Source organism: Agelaius phoeniceus, chromosome Z, assembly GCF_051311805.1.
Source record: "Agelaius phoeniceus isolate bAgePho1 chromosome Z, bAgePho1.hap1, whole genome shotgun sequence".
NCBI lineage: Eukaryota > Metazoa > Chordata > Aves > Passeriformes > Icteridae > Agelaius > Agelaius phoeniceus.
Window position 1 is genome coordinate 93,404,727 of NC_135303.1, and position 18,472 is coordinate 93,423,198.

General features: G+C 55.7%; 1 protein-coding gene across 1 annotated transcript in view; it reads left to right on the forward strand.

Annotated features, from left to right (window-relative positions):
* Positions 1–18,472, forward strand: part of MAPK4 (mitogen-activated protein kinase 4) — a 63,184-nt gene that overhangs the window by 12,526 nt on the left and 32,186 nt on the right. Inside the window, exon 2 of the mRNA XM_054652574.2 lies at positions 16,772–17,497. Within this exon, the coding sequence (XP_054508549.1) occupies positions 16,952–17,497 (546 nt within the window). The 5' untranslated portion in view covers positions 16,772–16,951. The remainder of the gene's footprint in view (positions 1–16,771; positions 17,498–18,472) is intronic.

The following is an 18,472-nucleotide window of genomic DNA, read 5'->3' on the forward strand; positions in this document are numbered from 1 at the left end:
TTTGCCAGACAATCATATCTATAAGGCTTTCCTGTTTCATCTTCCCCAACACTGGGCTGTGATTCCCTGGGGGATCTTTGGGCTCTGAGACCTCTGCCCACCTCCTGCCTGGGTCCTGCTCTTCACCAAAAGGGTGGTGGTGGTGGAGTGTTTCTCCTGCTGAGCCAGCCTGGACACAAAGTGCTGTGTGTGCAGGGATGAGGGAGCACCCAGGACTGACAGGCTGAAAGGAGCAGCAAAAGCTGGCAGGGATTTTTGGTGGGTTGCACCCCTGGCGTGGGCATTGGTGTGTTAGGGCTTGATCCCCAGTGCAAGCACACAGCAGAGGCACTCGGGCGAAGGGAAGAGAGAAACAAAGAGATGGATTAAAAAAGAAAAGAGAGAGAGAGAGAGAGACAGAAGAAGAGAGAGATCACCAGTCCTGACTCCAGTGTGGATCCAGCTGATGGGACGTCCTGGGGCCCTGGGCTTTGTGGGGCACATTTAAATCTTCCACTCTCTGGGGAGAAGTTTCCCACTTTTTGTGCAAGTCAGTTCTCATTCACAGTGGTTCTTTCAGGCCTTTCTGGAAATGGGTTGGAGGCTTTGGGGTCTTGGATGGGCTCAGAGTTCCCCCCTGCAGTGCTCAGCCCTTCTGGCCCTGTCCCTGTCCCTGTGCCAGGCCAGGCTGTGCTTTCCTGCAGGAGCCACAACCAGGAGGTTTGTCCCTAAAACACCGCCCTGCTCCCACATGGCCCCTTCTCCAGCCACATCCTGGTCTTCCTCTGGTGTGTTTCTACCAAGTCCTTGTTTGTTATTCCTAAAAACCCTTGGCTGGCTCCACACCATGCGGCTGTTGGTGTTTGGGACATGCACATTAGCCTCTCACCTGCTGGGATTCTGCCCTGGGCAGTGCTGAGGAGCACAAACCATGGTGGGACAGAACTTCCAGGGCTCTGGGGGACTCTGGTGGAGGGGTCACCCTCTGAATTTTGTTGTCCTGGTTTTAAGGCTCTCTTGGCCTGAGGAATGTGAGCTTGAGGGCGTCCTGAGCTGTGCCTGGCAGCAACCTGGGACAGCCTGGGTGTTTAGGACAGCCTGGGTGCCTGTCCCAGGACAGCCTGGGTGCCTGTCCCAGGATAGCCTGGGTGTTTAGGACAGCCTGGGTGTTTAGGACAGCCTGGGTGCCTGCACAGGAGCCCATGGTGGGGCCAACCCAGCAGAGCCCAGCCTGGTCCCTGTTGCAGGGGAGCTGGAGGAGTGGCTGGATGTGCTTCCTCCCTCACCACGACCCCATTAAAATTTAAGGGTTAAAGTGGGAGTAGTGAAAGAGAATTTTCTATTTAAGGCTTTTAATTCATTTTTACCTCCAGCTTTAGCTGGAGTTCGTGCAAACCGCTGGCAAGGCAATTAAAGTGGCTTTTTAATGGATTATTTTTGTCGCTTCACCATGGTGGGAGCTGAAGATCCCAGGCTGTGAGCTGCCTGGGGTAGGGGCCATCCCTTTGCTGTGCTGCTCTGATGTTTGATCCCTATTTGGGTTTTATTCACCAGCCCTGGCTGAGTCACAACGAGAGGGAGAAGGTGCAGGGTTATGGATGGATGGAACATGGGGAGCAAAATATCCAGGCTGCAGTTCCCCCAAGGCTTCCAGGCTGGATCCATCCTGGAAAGGAAGAGTACAGGACTTTGGAAGATGAAGCGCGCAGTTTGTTTTGGATGGTCGATGGGTGTTTTGTAGGAGTAAGCTCCGAGGACAAAAAGCAGTGAAAAAAACCTGATTGCCTGAGAGTTCCTCTCAAATCCTGAGGGCTGCGGGGAGCAGATGAGGGTGGGTGTGAGGGTGTGGCATTTCCTGGGTGAGGATGTGATGCCTGCAGAGCAGCCCTGTCCCTCCAGGTGCAGGCTGGCACCCCCATCCTGCGTGGGACAGAGCCTCAGGCACCACCTGGCGAGGGATGCCAGGGAGTCCAATTTCAGACTTGTTTTGGGGACATTTTCCTGGGGGCCCAGTCCCTCCAGGTGGGACAGAGCTGCAGGTCCCACCCAGCGATGGGGGCCAGGAAGTCCAATTTCAGACTTGTTCTGGGAACATTCTCCTGGGGGCCCTGCTCCTCCAGGTCAAGGCTGGCACCCCCGCCCTGCGTGGGACAGAGCTGCAGGTCCCACCTGGTGATGGATGGTGCCAGGAGTCCAATTTCAGACTTGTTTTGGGGACATTTTCCTGGGAGCTCCCCTGTGTGCCGGCAGAGAGAGGGCTTGGGGCCTGTCAGCTCTGTGGGAGTGCAGCTGCCCCGAGGGGACCCTGCACCCCTGTTTATCCCGGGTCAGCCTGGCCTTGTTGGCATTCCTGCCGCAGTGCATCCTCTGCTCCTGCTCCTCTCCAGCCCTGAGCCCATCCCACAGCCCAGCACGGGGGGAACGCAGGCCGCGATGGATTTCAGCGCCGCTCGGCCGAGGGAGGCCGGGGTGGGCCTGTTTCCCTCTGCAGGGACCATTCATTCAGCTCCTGCCTGCATTGACACACCTCTGCTGCCTTGTGATCCCCCTCTCCCAGGTTATTTGGAGAAATGCATTCTAAAAATAGCCTCCTGGTTTTTCCGGTATTATCCCATACAGCCCCAAGATCCTGCCTGGAAAGGCAGCCTGGCTCATTGATGTTTCCTTAAAATGCAGCTAATCCATGTAATCTCATTATAGTAGTAGGTGATTATACTGACAGCAAGCTTTAGTGGTGCTCCAGCAAAGCCCTTTATTCCCTGTCTGTTATGTGGGTGGCTAAAAGTCGCTGGGAGCACGTTTTGGGTTTGGTCAGTATATTTTAGGGGCAGGACCTACGATATTTTTGTTTTGATTCCCTAGGAGATGTCCTGCTCTGTTTGTGACGATGCCAGCGCGTTTTTGCCCCTGTCCCTCAGCTTTGCTGGCACCCCATGGCTGTGCAGCAGGGTCTGCCAAAATCACTGGGCAGCATTAAAGCAGCAGGGACGGTTTCTTACAGCAGAGTAGGCGAGGGGGAGCTTTGCCACGTGTCCTGTGGGATTCCTGCTGTCCCTGTGTGCAGCCCCTCTCCCTAGGGAATCAGCCTGAGGAAAAGATGGATTTTGGGGTGCTGAGTGATGCCTCCCCGCCCTGGGAGGGCCTGCCCAGCTTCCCCAGGCAGGCTGGATGTGTGGAAAGCTGGCTGAGCGAGGAGCAGCAGGAGTTTGGGCTGGGAAAGCGGCTCCAGGGAGAGGGCAGATCCCAGGAGAGGCTCCGTGTGCTCGGGTCGAGGGTTGGCTGAAGTGGCCAAGCCCTGCTGTGGTTCCTGTGCCCTGCTGCATCTGGGCAGTGCTGGGGTCCTGCTGGTCCTCCCCAGGGCCTGGGCAGCCTTGGCTGGGCAACGTGGGGTGCAGGGCTGAATGTGCTTGGCCCTGGCTCTGCTCGGTTCTGGCTCTGCTTGGCCCTGGCTCTGCTTGGTGCTGGCTCTGCTTGCTGTTGACTCTGCTCGGTTCTGGCCCTGCTCGGTGCTGGCTCTGCTTGGGTCTGGCTCTGCTTGGTGCTGGCTCTGCTCGGTTCTGGCTCTGCTTGGTGGCCTTGCCCCATCATCATCAAGTCTCAGAATACCCTGAGCTGGAAGGGACCCACCAGGATCACCCTTGGGGGTGGATCAGAGCCGTGGCTGAGCAGACAGGCAGGAGAACGCCACAGCAAGGTTTGGGAAGCTCACTGCTCCCCGTGGAGGAACAATGAGCTGGATCACCAGCTGGACAGGAGGCCCAGCTCCTGCCCTGCACAGACCCCCAGCAATCCCACCCTGAGCATCCCTGGCAGTGCTGCCCAAAGGCTCCTGGAGCTCTGGCAGCCTCGGGGCCGTGCCCATTCCCTGGGGAGCCTGGGCAGTGCCAGCACCCTCTGGGGAAGAGCCTTTCCCTGGTACCCAACCTAAACCCTCCCAACACAGTTCCAGCCGTGCCCTGGGTGCTGTTCCTGTCACCCCTGAAGGCAGATCAGTGTCTGCCCCTCCCACAGGAGCTGTACCTGCAGCGAGCTCTCCCCTCAGTCTCCTCCACCCAAATGTGCCAGGTGTCCTCAGCCACTCCTCATCTGGCCCCTCCAGACCCTTCCCTACCCCCATGTCCCTCCTTTGGACCCTCTCAGGCAGCTTTAGATCCTCCTCACGCTGTGGCAGCCCCAGTGCAGGGCAGTGGTGTCCCTGATGTCCCCAGGACAGGACAGGGCTGTCCCCCTGGCTCGGGGCATGCTGGCTCAGATCCAGCAGGTCCCCACTTTTGCCTGGCTGGGTGTGTGGTGTTTCACCCCACAGACACTTTGGGCTGCCTGGGTGTGTGGTGTTTCACCCACAGACCCTTTTGGCTGCCTGGGTGCTGCAGCTGGGCACTGGAGACAAGTGCAGGCCTGCAGGAGCTCTGGTGGTGCTGGGATGGAGCTTCCCCCATAACAGGGGCTGCTCCTGGGGTTTCCCTCTGGCAGAGAACTTTAAGGTGATGGTGAAGGAAAGGAGTAGGTTCTGATGGAGGGTTTGGATCCAGAGCTTTATTCTGGCCTCTGAATGCAGCACCAGCTCCAACAGAACTCCCTGAGCCCGTGGCTGCTGCTCCTTTGAACCCCGGGGAGAGGGCAGGGAAGGGATAGGAATCCCACCAGCCAGGTACAGGAGGGGAGGGACAAAGGGACAGAGGACACCTGGATGGCCCAATGCCCCCCAGGGGTACAGAGGGCATCCTGTGACTCTGCCAATCACTCGAGGCCCTTCTGGAATGCCAGGATTGACAGACAGTGCTGGGAGGGGTCAGGGAGGGAAAGGAGAGGTGACTGACACACCTGGCGGGGAATTGTCAGGGGAGGGACCCAGGTTCTGGGGTAAACCTTGCAATCAGCAGCAAGCAGGCAGGGTGGAACTCTTTTCCAGGCGGTTTGAGCAGACAAATGTGTGTTTTTCCCCTCTCCATGAAGCCCCTCTTTGCTGTTTGCCCACGCTGAGCGTGCAGATCTGTGAGCAATGCAGCCCCGAGCGAGCTGGGTGAGATCCGCCAGCCATCAGAGGGATTAGAGGGGAGGCGCGGCGGTGCAGGCGCTCCTGAGCCATCCCAGAGCAGTGTTTGGAGAGGACAGGGCTCTCTCTCTCTGCAGAGATACCTATCTCTGGGGCCCGTGGAGGGTTGGAGGAGCGCTCTGCCATCGCTCTGCCTTGCTGGCACATGCTGCACATACCTCCTTTGGGGCAAATTCCTCGCACAGGCTTCTCAGAGACAGTAAGAAAACCCTCTAGGGCTGTTTCTGTGTGTTTTTCAAAAAATTATTTTTTTAATATCCATCCTGCTTTTGCTTATCTTTGTCCAGCCCCTCCAGTGATAACACAGGCAAAGCCCTGACCGTGGCGTCCCGGGGAGGAAAGGCTCAGCTCTCTGACACAGCGCCGGCTCAGAGTGGATTTTAATCTCTTTTTTTTTTCTGGAAGAAAAGGCTGTAGGTGCCAAACCAAAAGGGCAAAGTGATTTGCCCCCGTGAGGTATCATGTTTCTGCTCTGATTTATGGTGAGGGGAGAGGCTTCTGAGTCATCCGTTCCAGGAACTGCTTTATTTTGGTAACAGAGATAATTCTGCTGGTTTTAAATCAATGTGGTGTCAGTCAGCAAAAGTGTGGGATGGGAACCACAGCTGGCAGGGATGGGGATCACCTGGGACTGGGGCTGGGGCTGGGAATGATCAGGGACAGGAAATGGGGCTGGGGATGATGAGGGACAGGGGCTGGGGCTGGGGCTGACCAGGGACTGGGACTGGGGCTGGGACCGACCAGGACTGACCAGGGACTGGGACTGACCAGGGACAGGGGCTGGGACTGACCAAGGAGAGGGATGGGGGCTGCCAAGGGACTGGGGGCTGACCAGGGACAGGGACTGACCAGGGACAGGGACTGGGACTGACCAGGGACAGGGACTGGGACTGACCAGGGACAGGAACTGACCAGGGACTGGGACTGGGGCTAGGACTGACCAGGACTGACCAGGGACTGGGACTGACCAGGGACAGGGACTGGGGCTGACCAGGGACAGGGACTGGGACTGACCAGGGACTGGGACTGGGACTGACCAGGGACTGGAACTGACCAGGGAGAGGGACTGGGGCTGACCAGGGACTGGGGCTGACCAGGGAGAGGGACTGGGGCTGACCAGGGACAGGGACTGACCAGGGACAGGGGCTGGGACTGACCAGGGACAGGGACTGGGACTGACCAGGGAGAGGGATTGGGACTGAGCAGGGACAGGGACTGGGACTGACCAGGGACAGGGACTGACCAGGGACAGGGGCTGGGACTGACCAGGGACTGGAACTGACCAGGGACAGGGGCTGGGACTGACCAGGGACAGGGACAGGGGCTGGGACTGACCAGGGACAGGGACTGGGGCTGGGGCTGACCAGGGACAGGGGCTGGGGCTGACCAGGGTCAGGGGCTGACCAGGGACAGGGGCTGGGGCTGACCAGGGTCAGGGACTGACCAGGGACAGGGACTGGGGCTGACCAGGGACAGGGACTGACCAGGGACAGTGGCCGGCAGTGGGGCGGCCCTGCTGGCCCCAGGCAGGCCTGGCCTGTTTGTTCAGGCTCTGTCTGTCTGTCTGTCTGTCTGCAGGCAGAGCAGTCTCAGTGCTGTGTCCCACGGGGAGCAGGGCCTGTCCCCTGTCCGGGCCCTGCTCGGCCCCTGCACGGCTCAGTGGCCAGGCTGGCCCCTGCTCAGGACACAGGGCTGGCTTTCCCACACTGCCCAAAGAGTGTCAGCAAGTTCTCCTTTGTTTTCTGTTCTTTCTCTGAGCTAACGAGCGTTCTCTGATTTTCCTTTCTCCTTTTATTTTTTTTCCTCCCAGTGTATTTTGGCCTGTCCACAATTGCCCTAGCTGCGCAGGAGGGGGAGAATTCCTGTTTCCCTGAGTCAGGTTTGGGCAGCAGAGCTGGCTTTGCAGGGCTGGGTGATGCTGCCCTGCTTGCTCACAGTGCACAGGTTTTCCCATGAGTGTTTCACTGCTGATCACACCAGGATTTGGGGTCATTTTGTGCTGTTTCCCTTGGGTTTGGGAGAACCCCTTTTCCCCCTCTTGAGGATTTTGCCCTCCTGTGACATGCTGATGATGCCTTCTGGCTTTTTGCTGCGTGGCTCCTGGCAGCAAAGGCATTCAGATAAGTGGTGTTTTGAGGGGAACAGGAACACCATCCCCCCCTGGGCAGCCTGGGGGGCTGTTTCCAGGGCACAGCTGGTTCTGACACAGCCCCAGAGCCCCCAGCTGGCTGTCACACAGCCCCCAGAGCCCTCAGGGTCCCTGGGAGGGCCAGGGCAGAGTGTCCTGGCCCAGCACAGCACAGGGGACACGCAGCACAGCAGCGTCCCTTGTTCCTCAGTATCCCTCAAAGCTGAGCAGCTCATTGCCCTGTGAGGGCACCCAGAGCCCCCCAAGCCCTGTGAGGCCACTCAGAGCCCCCCCAAGGGCACCCAGAGCCCACCCAGAGCCCCCCAAGGGCACCCAGAGCCTCCCAAGCCCTGTGAGGGCTCCCCAAGCCCTCAGAGGATGGAGGCAGCGCAAATCCCAGCGCAAATCCCAGCACAAATCCCAGCACAAATCCCAGCAGCATCATCAGGGCAAACGCTGCCCTGGCACACAGGAGAGAGACAGGAAGGACGGAAAAATGAAAGAAAAGTTCTAAATTCTTCCCCCATCTCTGTATTTTATGGCACTGAGGGTGCCCATCATAAAATCCCTGCCTCTGCGGCAGCTGCTGGAGCTGCCCCAGTGAAAGAGTGAGTGAGAGGTGAATTGAATCTGTGAAATGCACCCAGTGTTCATTGGGAGGAGCAGCTCCACATCTCCTGCATTATTCCCAAATGCAGAGTGGTTTGGTTTTTAATTGGGTGGTTTAACTCTCTGTAGGAGCTCCCCCTGGTCCTTTCCTGGTCCCTGCCGTGTCCACCTGTGCCCAGTGGCTGCAGGGCAGGTGCTGGCACCATGGGGCTCTGTTCCCTCAGCTGTGGGCTTGCTGATGGCCATGACGGATATTTATATCATAATTTATTTATTAATTAGGCGATCCACGGCCTGCACCGTTGGTGCGAGCCCTCTGGGGGCAACTCAGAGCCTTCCCCTCTTCCAGCTGGGAATGACAGCAACTGGGACAGGGGCTGGGAGTGAAGTTAGCACTCCCTCAGAGCCCTCGGAACTGGTTTGCTCTGCTGTCCCTGTGGAGCACACAGAGCAGGCTGGGTTTGATCCCTGCAGCTGGTGTCCCCTTGTTCTGCTGTCCCTCTGGAGCACAGAGAACAGGCTGGGTGCCTCCCTGTGTCAGCAGGATGGGTTTGATCCCTGGTGTCCCTGTGTTCTGCTGTCCCTGTGGGGCACACACAGAGCAGGCTGGGTTGGTGTCAGCAGGTGGGGTTTGTTCCCTGGAGCTGTGTCCCTGTGCTGGGTCTCTCTTTGCTGTCCCTCTGGGGCACACACAGAGCAGGCTGGGTTGGTGTCAGCAGGATGGGTTTGATCCCTGGTGTCCCCTTGTTCTGCTGTCCCTGTGGAGCACACAGAGCAGCTGGGTTTGTGAGCAGGGTGGGTTTGTGAGCAGGCTGGGTTGCTGTCAGCAGGGTGGGTTGGTGAGCAGGCTGGGTTGGTGTCAGCAGGCTGGGTTGGTGAGCAGGCTGAGTTTGTGAGTAGGCTGGGTTGGTGTCAGCAGGTTGGGTTTGCTCCCTGCACATCCCTCTGGTGCTCCCAGGCTCTGTCAGTGCTGTCTCCCTGCCCGCTGTGCTGCAGGAGCTGCTGGCCCTGCCCTGCTGCAGCTCCCCTGAGGCTCCTGCTGGATTTGGCTCCCTGGGTGGATACCAGAGCTGGGCTGAGCAGCCTGACAGCTGCTGGGCTCTGCTCTGCAGCTCCACAGCCGCTGAGCACCTTCCCTGTGCGACACTGGGAGCGGCAGCAGCGCTCATTAGGAAATTAACACTTGTTCATTAGAGCAGCCAGGGCCAGCACAGCAGAGATGGGGCTGCTGGTGACATTTCCCTGGGGCTGCTGGTGACATTTCCCTAGGGGTGCTGGGGACTGTCAGGAGCCAGGTGTGGTCTGGAGAATGGGGAAGAGCAGGGAAACCACCTCTGTGGCCTTCCCTGGGGGGCTGCTCTGCCTGGTCCGAGGGGTTTGCTGCTGTCTCGGGGGAGGAAGAAGAGATAAGAACTGATGCAGGCAGAGGTCATCACTGAGTCCTAGGTTTGGGTGGGAAGGGACTTTAGGGTCATCCCATCCCAGCCCCTGCCATGGGCAGGGACACCTTCCACTGTCCCAGGCTGCTCCAAGCCCCATCCAGCCTGGCCTGCGACACTGCCAGGGATCCAGGGGCAGCCCCAGCTGCTCTGGGCACCCTGGGCCAGGGCCTGCCCACCCTCCCAGCCAGCAATTCCTAATTGCCAAGAGCCCAAAATCTGTGCCTGCCCTCTGGCCCTGGGAGCCATTGCCTGGGTGCTGTCCCTGCAGGCCTTGTCCCCAGTCCCTGTGCAGCTCTGCTGGAGCCCCTGGAGGCCCTGGCAGGGGCTCTGAGGTGTCCCTGGAGCCTTCTCTTGTGCAGCTGAGCAGCCCCAGCTGTGCCAGGCTGGCTCCAGAGCAGAGGGGCTCCAGCCCTGGCAGCAGCTCCGTGGCCTCCTCTGCACTGGCTGCAGCAGCTCCAGCTCCTTGTGCTGCTGGAGCCAGGGCTGGGGCAGCTCTGCAGGTGGGCTCTCACCTGAGCCCAGGGGCACAGGGGCAGAGTCCCTTCCCTTGGCCGGCCTCTCTCCCATCCCCTGGGATGCTGTGGGATCCTGGCTCAGCTGGGGGCTGAGGCACGGGCCAGAGCACCACAAAGGCCCTCGCTCTGCTTGTGAGGAAAAACAGAGCACTTTCTTCCCTTTTTTCCCCCTCATATGTTGCGTTTTCCCTTTCAGCGCCTCGAGAGCTCTACTAATTATTAATAATTAGGCTGACGAGGCAGAACTTGGTTTCTTTCCACTGCGTCTGCAGCAAGCCAAGGAGCTCGGCGTGGGAGCTCGGCCTGGGTCCTCGCCCTGGGTTCTGCTCAGCACCCCGAGGGTTCTGCTGGCAGAACCACAGCAGGGTTTGGTGGGAAGGGCCCCCGGGACCACTCAGTCCCAAAGCGCACGAGCCTGGAGTGCCAGAGAGCTGGGCAGGGGGCTGGGGCTGGGGGCATGGGTTGGGGCTGAGTTTTAGGGCTGGGGCTTGAGTTTTGGGGCTGGGGGCTGGGGTTGGGGCTGAGTTTTAGGCCTGGGGCTGAGTTTGAGGGCTGGGGTTGGGGCTGGGCTTTGGGGCTGGGGGCTGGGGCTGAGTTTTGGGTCTGGGGCTGAGTGAGTTTTAGGGCTGGAGCTGAGTTTAGGGGCTGAATGCTGGGGCCACCATGAGGTGCTGAGATGGGTCTCACAGCCACCATGGCACCATGTTAAAGCACACCAATCCCAGCCCTATTTCACACAGTTCTCCTTGCCAGCAGGAGATTTTGGTTAATTTTATTTGTTTTGGTTACTTTTATTTGGTTTTTTCTCATCGGGCTCTCTCCCAGAGAGCTGTGCAGAGACCCAGGTCTGCAGTGCAGGTGGTTGCCCACAGGGGAAAATCCCCAGTGCTGCTGCAGCCCCTGGTTGCTCACTGGGTCCTTGAGCCTTGCTGTGGATCTCAGAGCCCCCAGCAGCTCCAGTGGCTTCATCAGCACCTTCGCCCTCTCCATGGCAGCACCTGCTCCCTCTCCATGGCAGCACCTTCTCCCTCTCCATGGCAGCACCTTCTCCCTGTCCATGGCAGCACCTTCTGGTTTTCCATAGCAGCACCTTCTCCCTCTCCATGGCAGCACCTTCTCCCTCTCCATGGCAGCACCTTCTCCCTCTCTATGGCAGCACCTTCTCCCTCTCCATGGCAGCACCTGCTCCCTTTCTATGGCAGCACCTTCTCCCCCTCCATGGCAGCACCTTCTCCCTCTCCATGGCAGCACCTGCTCCCTTTCTATGGCAGCACCTTCTCCCTCTCCATGGCAGCACCTTCTCCCCCTCCATGGCAGCACCTTCTCCCTCTCTATGGCAGCACCTTCTCCCTCCCCATGACAGCACCTTCTCCCTTTCCATGGCAGCACCTTCTCCCTCTCTATGGCAGCACCTTCTCCCTCTCCATGGCAGCACCTCCTCCCTTTCCATGACAGCACCTTCTCCCTTTCCATGGCAGCACCTTCTCCCTCTCCATGGCAGCACCTTCTCCCTTTCCATGGCAGCACCTTCTCCCTCTCCATGGCAGCACCTGCTCCCTTTCCATGGCCTCACAGCTGGGGCACCTTCCTGCTCCTTCCTTGCAGAGCCCCAGGATTTATCCACGTCCCTGTTCCCTTCCTCCCCTTGCTCCCCACCTGGTTCTGCCCCCCTGGTTTGTCCCTCTGGTGCCTGCCCCGCTCCCTGACAGCGCCAGCAGCTCCCCCTGCTCAGTCCTTGCGTGCAAAAGCCAGCATTGGATAATTGCTGGGTTGCACAGAGGCTGTAATTATTTCTGTTTCCCGACTGGAAGAGCAGGCAGCGCTTGCCAAGCGGCTCGGTGGCTGCTGGCAGATGCTCTGCGGAGGGTATCCCTGCCCTGCCCACATCCTCCCTCTCGTGTGCCTTCGCTTCAGCTGCGAGCCGGCTCCCTCCCCTCAGCGCTGCTGCCCTGCAGCGCCGCCTTTCTCATCCACTCTCAGCAAAGGGTGATTGCCCGCCTTTAATGCTTTCCCTGGTATTTTGTCATTCCTGGGGACTTCTGCCAGGGAGCAGGAGGGTCCCAGCAGCACTGCCTGGGGAGCACAGGGCACAGGACCAGGCTGTGAACCCTCTGCCATGTCAATGGAGCAGCCCTGCTGCTCCATTGATCAGGGGCTAGATCAGGGGCTAGATCAGGGGCTCTAACAGAGACATCGTTCTGGCATGAAGAACACAACAGGAGCAGATCCACAGTTATTTTATTTTATTTTATTTTATTTTATTTTATTTTATTTTATTTTATTTTATTTTATTTTATTTTAATTATTTTCTACTATTATTCAATTTTATTTTTTAAAAATTTTATTTTTATTTATTTTGTTTTTATTCTTATTTTATTTTATTTTATTATTTCATTTTAATTATCTTAGTTTTATTTATTTTGTTTAAATTTATTTTCTTTTAATTTACATTATTTATTTTATTTTATTTTAATTATTATTTTATACTATTATTTCTTTTTATTTTAATTATTATTTTATACTATTATTTCTTTTGTTTTAATTTTATTTATTTTATTTTATTTTGCTTTGTTATTTCATTTTAATTATCTTATTTTAATTTGTTTTGGTTTAATTATTACTTATTTTATTTTTGGTTTATTTATTTTGTTTTATTTTATTTTTTCATTTTAATTATTATGTTATTTTAATTTCTTGTTTTAATTTATTTTATTTTAATTTACTTTATTTTTTATTTTATTTTAATTATTATTTTATACTTTTATTTCATTTTAATTATTATTTTATTTTTATTTCTTGTGTTTTAATTATTTTATTTTATTATTTTATTATTTTATTATTTCATTTTAATTATCTTAGTTTTATTTATTTTGTTTAAATTTATTTTCTTTTAATTTACATTATTTTATTTATTTTGTTTTATTTTATTTTAATTATTATTTTATACTATTATTTCATTTTATTTTAATTATTATTTTATACTATTATTTTATTTTATTTTATTTTATTTTATTTTATTTTATTTTATTTTATTTTATTTTATTTTATTTTATTTTATTTTATATTTTATTTTATTTTATTTCAATGTTCCTCCTCTGTGCAGTGCTGAGCCCAGCAGGTAACCCGGGGCCTCCCTGTGCTAGGCCACGGCCCCTGTGCAGCTGGGTAGTCCCACAGGTGCCCCTGGCCCAGAAGGACCCTCAGGGGGTGGCAGGAGGGGGAAGATGGGGCGCAGCAAGGCGTCAGGGGTGTTTGGGAGCAGGATGGGGGCCAGACTCAGGCAGGAGAGGTGTCCTTGCTCCTCTAGACCCACCAACAGCCTCAGGGACACTGAGTGCGCTGAGAACCCCGTGCTGATCATCTGGGAGGATCAGCCCGGCTGTTCCCTCCTGCTTCAGACCCTTTGTTCCGTTCTGCTCCCAAATGAGGTGAAAACCACAGTGGGAAACTGAAGTGCTTTGAGGGCCCTGAGCTGTCTTTCCCCAGCTCGGGAGCAGCTGTGAGAAATGGTCCCTTGGCCACGGCCACCTCTGCACGGTCACCTGCTGCCAGACAGGGACATTTTGTCAGGGAGATCCCCAGCACTGGGATCCTTGGCTGGGGCACCCCCTGGGTCCCAGCAGCTGTTGGTGTTTGCCCACAGAGGCGAGGCTCTGCCCCTCTGTGCTGCCAGCAGCTCCTTCCTGAGCCTCTGCAGCTCCTGAGAGACTCCTCTGAGGCTGCTCGGGGCAGCTGTTGGCTCAGCTGAGAGACAGAGAGAGAGCTCTGGGATCAGGGGCTGGGCTCCAGGAGCTCTGGGATCTGGGACTGGGCTCCAGGGAGCTCTGGGATCTGGGACTGGGCTCCAGGGAGCTCTGGGAGCTCAGGGATCTGGGCTCCAGGGAGCTCTGGGATCAGGAGCTGGGCTCCAGGGAGCTCTGGGATCAGGGGCTGGGCTCCAGGGAGCTCTGGGATTGGGGATCTGGGCTCCAAGGAGCTCTGGGATCAGGGGCTGGGCTCCAGGGAGCTCTGGGATTGGGGATCTGGGCTCCAAGGAGCTCTGGGATCTGGGACTGGACTCCAGAGAGCTCTGGGATCTGGGATCTGGGCTCCAGAGAGCTCTGGCATTGGAGACTGGGCTCCAGGGAGCTCTGGGATCTGGGATTGGGCTCCAGAGAGCTCTGGGATCTGGGACTGGGCTCCAAAGAGCTCTGGGAGCTCTGGGATCTGGGCTCCAGAGCCCAAAGACAGAGAGTTCTGGGATCTGGGTTCTGGGATCTGGGCTCCAGAGAGCTCTGGGATTGGGGATCTGGGCTCCAGAGAGCTCTGGGATCTGGGACTGGGCTCCAGAGAGCTCTGGGATCTGGGACTGGGCTCCAGAGAGCTCTGGGATCTGGGACTGGGCTCCAGAGAGCTCTGGGATCTGGGACTGGGCTCCAGAGAGCTCTGGGATCTGGGATCTGGGACTGGGCTCCAGCGGTGGCTCAGCCTGCTGCCACTGCTCACCCAGCTGCTCTTGGGTCCACACGCAGCCGTTAGAGCTTCTTAACCCCTTAGTGGTGGAGAAAACAAACTTTATATTCTTCATATGTAAATATGTGTATATTTACCTGCTCAGCTGTAATTTCAGGGAGCCCAGGATGGCATCCCCAGGGCTGCTGCCAGCATTTGCTGTGGGACCCGAGTTCAGGGGGTGCCACATCCCCAGGGACACTTCTGAAGGTTTTTTTGCAAAATCTCCTTTTTTGCCTGAGCAGATCTGGTTGTTACACCCTGGAAAGCCCCATGGCTCTCTAAGCCGCCTGGCAAGGAGGGTTTGCACCCTCATTTCTGTGCTGGTTTTGCTGTGTGCTTTACCAGGGCAGTCGCTGACCCGACCCGCTGTGCAGCCACTGCAAACTGCTCTGTAATGTTTTCAAGAGAATTTTATAAAAGAAAAAAAAAAAAAGGGCAGGAAAGGGGAAAGGAAGAATTACAGCTCTCTGCGTCTTACAAATGGAAAAGGGAAAATCAGGCAGTTGAAAAATGCTGGTGGTGCTGAGTGCCTTGGGAGAGGATAACTGATGATCCTCTCAAAGGTCACGGTTTTGCTCATGGTCAGCCTTCAGCGAGCTGTTATGTGGGCAAGGCACAGGCAGCACTGGCATCAAATGGATCCTTCTCCTCTTCTCTTCTCTTCTCTTCTCTTCTCTTCTCTTCTCTTCTCTTCTCTTCTCTTCTCTTCTCTTCTCTTCTCTTCTCTTCTCTTCTCTTCTCTTCTCTTCTCTTCTCTTCTCTTCTCTTCTCTTCTCTTCTCTTCTCTTCTCTTCTCTTCTCTTCTCTTCTCTTCTCTTCTCTTCTCTTCTCTTCTCTTCTCTTCCCTTCCCTTCCCTTCCCTTCCCTTCCCTTCCCTTCCCTTCCCTTCCCTTCCCTTCCCTTCCCTTCCCTTCCCTTCCCTTCCCTTCCCTTCCCTTCCCTTCCCTTCCCTTCCCTTCCCCTCCCCTCCCCTCCCCTCCCCTCCCCTCCCCTCCCCTCCCCTCCCCTCCCTCTCCTCTCCTCTCCTCTCCTCTCCTCTCCTCTCCTCTCCTCTCCTCTCCTCTCCTCTCCTCTCCTCTCCTCTCCTCTCCTCTCCTCTCCTCTCCTCAGCTCTGGGCAGGGAGGTGTGGGGCAGGGCAGGGCCATGGGGTGCTCAGTCTCTGCCCCACAGCCTGTCCTGGTGCTGGGACAGCAGGGGACAGGGGACACGGGGCTGTGCCACCAGCCCTGCCCTTCAGCATTGTCTCAGGACACCGCAGAAGGGAAGTGAGGCAGGGGCTGAAAAATGTAGCAGTGATAATTTTTTAATCCCAAGAAAAAGAGCACTTCTGCTTTGATAGACATCTCCGGGCTGCACTTCTCCATGCTGCTTAGAAAGTCCATTGATTTCTCACCCAGTTTAAAACATTTTATTTCTCCGTCTGTGTGTGTCCTCAGGTTTATTTCCACCCTGCATCGTGCTGAAGCCCCGCGCTCAGAGCGAGCCCCTTTGGAAAGTCCATTGATTTCTCACCCCCTTGGAAAGTCCATTGATTTCTCACCCAGTTTAAAACATTTTATGTCACTCGTGCGCCGGGGTCGGGGCAGGAACAGGCGAGAGGCAGGATCATAGCAAAGGCAAAGAAAAGCTTTATTCAAAAGAACCGCGTGGTTTTTATAGAGTGGTACGATAGATTCTATCCTATTGGCTAACTAACAGGAACATCTTTCTCACTCACTGTCTTTGAGAGCAACAGAAAAATAAAGTAGAAAAACACCACCTGCAAATTGTTTATAGTCAACAGGTTATCACATCTTTCTCACAAGCCGCTGTGAGAAACGCTTGCCATTTCTCTCTCTCTGTCCCATGGCATCCACAATTTTATTTCTCCATCTGTGTGTGTCCTCAGGTTTATTTCCACCCCGTGTTGTGCCGAAGTGCCCAGCTCAGAGCGAGCCCCCTTGGAAAGTCCATTGATTTCTCACCCCCTTGGAAAATCCGTTGATTTCTCACCCCATTTAAAACATTTTCTTTCTCTGTCTGTGTGTGTCCTCAGGTTTATTTCCTCCCTGTGTCGTGTTGAAGCACTGGGTTCAGAGGGAGCCCCCTTAGAAAGTCCATTGATTTCTCACCCAGTTCAAAACATTTTATTTCTCTCTCTGTGCATCCTCAGGTTTATTTCCACCCTGTGTCGTGTTGAAGTGCCGGGCTCAGAGCGAGCCCCTTGGAAAGTCCATTATTTCTCACCCAGTTTAAAACATTTTATTTCTCCATCTGTGTATGTCCTCAGGTTTATTTCCACCCTGTGTTGTGCTGAAGTGCTGGGCCAGGTTTATTTCCACTCTGTGTGGTGTTGAAGCGTCGGGCTCAGAGCAAGCCCCCTTGGAAAGTCCATTGATTTCTCACCCAGTTTAAAACACTTTATTTCTCTCTCTGTGCATCCTCAGGTTTATTTCCACCCTGTGTCGTGTTGAAGCGTCGGGCTCAGAGCGAGCCCCCTTAGAAAGTCCATTGATTTCTCACCCAGTTTAAAACATTTTATTTCTCCGTCTGCCTGTGTGTCCTCAGGTGTATTTCCACCCTGTGTCGTGCTGAAGCACCGCGCTCAGAGCAAGCCCCCTGCCCAGTCTCCTGTGAGTAACCATGAGGCGCCTGATCTCCAGCCGCGTTTCCAACCTGGAGGCCCCGGGGCATTCCTGGCTTTTCCAGTGACGAGGGCGCGGGAGCGGGAGGAGCGGGAAGAGCGCCATGGCCGAGAAGTGCGAGTGCCTGGCCAGCATGTACGGCTACGACCTGGGCTGCCGCTTCGTCAACTTCCGCCCGCTGGGCTTCGGGGCCAACGGGCTGGTGCTGTCGGCGCTGGACAGCCGCAGCTGCCGAAAGGTGGCCGTCAAGAAGCTGACGCTGGGCGACGCGCGCAGCGTGAAGCACGCCTTCCGCGAGATCAAGATCATCCGCCGCCTCGAGCACGACAACATCGTCAAGGTCTACGAGGTGCTGGGCCCCAAGGGCGCCCGCCTGCGCGGAGACTTCTTCAAGTTCAACGTGGTGTACATCGTGCAGGAGTACATGGAGACGGACCTGGCGCGGCTGCTGGAGCAGGGCAAGCTGGCCGAGGAGCACGCCAAGCTCTTCATGTACCAGCTGCTGCGCGGGCTCAAGTACATCCACTCGGCCAACGTGCTGCACCGCGACCTCAAGCCGGCCAACATCTTCATCAGCACCGAGGACCTGGTGCTGAAGATCGGCGACTTCGGCCTGGCCAGGATCGTGGATCAGCACTACTCGCACAAGGTGGGCAGCGTGGGGCTGGCCGGTGCAGGGGGGCAGGACTTGCGGGGTGATGTGGCTGGGCTGTGATGGATCCTCCAGGGGAACTGGTCCTGCAGCCTCTTTGGGCAGCTGTGAGCCCTGCTGGGTGATCACTGCTGGTGGCCGCTCTGCCCCAAGCTGTGACACACGTCCAGGGAGTCGCGGTTTGGGTGGGAAGGGACCTCTAAAGCTCGCTCAGTCCAACCCCCCAGCAACGAGCAGGGACACTTTCCACTGGAAGGGGTTGCTCAGAGCCCTGTCCAGCCTGACATTCTGTGCTTTCTGGGCACAGCCCATGCACTGAGCTCTGCCAGAGTCCCCGGGGCTTTGCAGAGAGGACACAGGAAGGGTTTGAGTGCCCCTCAGCTGCCTTGCATTGCTTTATACTGTGTGTATCAAACACACACTCAGGTACTTTGCTCTGTCTCAGCAGTGGACTGTGGGGAGGCGTGTTTGCTTGCTTCACCCAAATGACTAAGCTCTGTGTTTCTTGCTCTGCTGCTGCTAAAAAGCACAAGCTGCTGGGAGCACATGGAGAGGGGACCTGGCATGTCCACCCCCACTCTGCTGGGCTCTGTCCTCACTTTGGTGCCAGCCAGCTTCTTAAAAACCCGATTTCATTTGAATTACATTCATTTAGCATAGGGGGAGAGGAGTGGGTCTTTGAGGCTCAGCCAGATCCTTTATCTGAGGTCTGGATCCAAATGACACATGGAGTTCTCTGCTGTTTGGCACTCAGCGTATCAGGGAGGAACAATAACGTGAGTGGCTGGGCTGTACAAGGGAGGGAGGGAGGGATAATGGGTGAGAAGGCTCTGTGACACACAGCCCTGGTGCCAATGGGTCCTGAGCACAGCTGCAGATGAGAAGTGCAGGTTGCCTTCCAGGCTGGAGCTCCTGAGCAGTGCAGGAACGTGGAGGAGAATCCATCAGCCCGTGGCTCCACGTGTTCCTGGG